The 1,475-nt window shown below is 48.7% G+C and overlaps 2 protein-coding genes across 2 annotated transcripts; one reads left to right on the top strand and one right to left on the bottom strand.

Annotated features, from left to right (window-relative positions):
* Positions 1–167: 167 nt before the first annotated feature.
* On the bottom strand, positions 168–578 carry LOC135803098 (histone H3). Its single transcript, XM_065316717.1, has one exon. The coding sequence runs from the start codon at positions 576–578 to the stop codon at positions 168–170; it is 411 nt and encodes a 136-aa protein (XP_065172789.1).
* A 237-nt stretch (positions 579–815) lies between these two features.
* Positions 816–1,127, top strand: LOC135803097 (histone H4). Its single transcript, XM_065316716.1, has one exon. It carries the CDS (start codon positions 816–818, stop codon positions 1,125–1,127), a length of 312 nt encoding a protein of 103 aa, XP_065172788.1.
* Positions 1,128–1,475: the final 348 nt, after the last annotated feature.

The following is a 1,475-nucleotide window of genomic DNA, read 5'->3' as shown; positions in this document are numbered from 1 at the left end:
TTCTTTCAAACAATTCGGTAAATAAAACACACATATACATATTTTTTTTATTTATAAAAAGAGCAATAAACAATTCCTTCAAAATTCCCAAAGAGAATTGTGGTTCTGAAAAGAACCGATTTTTTGTTGTGTTGATTGGTGGCGGCGGCGGCGGCTGCAAATGTGATTTATGCACGTTCGCCTCGAATGCGACGGGCCAGCTGGATGTCCTTGGGCATAATTGTCACTCGCTTGGCGTGAATGGCACACAAGTTGGTGTCTTCGAAGAGCCCCACCAGGTACGCTTCGCTTGCCTCCTGCAGTGCCATCACCGCGGAGCTTTGGAAACGCAGGTCGGTCTTGAAATCCTGCGCAATTTCACGCACCAGACGCTGGAAGGGCAGTTTGCGGATCAACAACTCGGTGCTCTTCTGGTAGCGACGAATTTCACGCAACGCTACCGTGCCAGGACGATAACGATGCGGCTTCTTGACGCCGCCGGTTGCAGGCGCACTCTTACGAGCCGCCTTTGTCGCCAGCTGCTTGCGCGGTGCTTTTCCTCCAGTTGATTTGCGAGCGGTCTGCTTGGTACGGGCCATGGTAGCGGTGTGGCTGTGACGAAGTCTCAACGGATACTGACGCGTTGTGCGCGCACCGCTCGCCAGCAAAGCGCGCGCGCAAGCTGCGCGTTCGCGGGATGGTGGGAGCTGCTTGCGCGCTACGCGCTGCGCGAGGTTTCGTGGTCGGAATGTGCCAGTGAGCCGCAGCACTCGTGTCTTCGACTCCGGTCCGCGCACATCGTTTTCGACCCACAACTCTACTCTACTCCAAGCAACATGACTGGCCGTGGCAAAGGTGGTAAAGGATTGGGAAAAGGTGGCGCCAAACGTCATCGCAAAGTTCTTCGTGACAACATCCAGGGAATTACGAAGCCCGCCATCCGTCGTCTCGCTCGTCGTGGCGGTGTGAAACGTATTTCCGGTCTCATCTACGAGGAAACTCGTGGCGTGCTGAAGGTATTTCTGGAGAACGTCATCCGTGATGCTGTCACTTACACCGAACACGCCAAACGCAAGACTGTGACAGCAATGGATGTTGTCTACGCGCTGAAAAGGCAAGGTCGCACACTCTACGGCTTTGGCGGTTAAACAACATTTGCAGCGGCCATTTTACCCATTGACGTCGGCTCCAACGCCAAGAGAACAACAAAAAATCGGTTCTTTTCAGAACCACAAATTTCTCGCAGCAATTTGAAAGAATTATCTATCTTGCAAGCAATAAAGTATAAATGTGTGTTAATAAATATTATCCGAACCACCGATTTTCTTACAGTATCTTGAAAGAAACGCTTCACTTGCAAATAATGAAATATATAAAAATTTTGTGGTTTGTTTTATTTTCCCTGATTATTTTGCTATTTTTTACGGTAAAAATATTGAAAAAGTCGACATTTAATTGTTTTTATCGTAAAAAAGTTTCAATTCACGTGTTTCCCT

This window comes from Atheta coriaria, unplaced genomic scaffold (genome assembly GCF_025399875.1).
Source record: "Atheta coriaria isolate IRGN ID8LTWV9N9 unplaced genomic scaffold, Caltech_Dcor_3.1 scaffold2078_size1475, whole genome shotgun sequence".
NCBI lineage: Eukaryota > Metazoa > Arthropoda > Insecta > Coleoptera > Staphylinidae > Dalotia > Dalotia coriaria.
This window is presented reverse-complemented; position numbering and strand designations above follow the sequence as displayed.

Coding starts and splice junctions, on each gene's coding strand:
- LOC135803098 (XM_065316717.1), bottom strand. CDS start 578: ATGGCCCGTACCAAGCAGACCGCTCGCAAATCAACTGGAGGAAAAGCA.
- LOC135803097 (XM_065316716.1), top strand. CDS start 816: ATGACTGGCCGTGGCAAAGGTGGTAAAGGATTGGGAAAAGGTGGCGCC.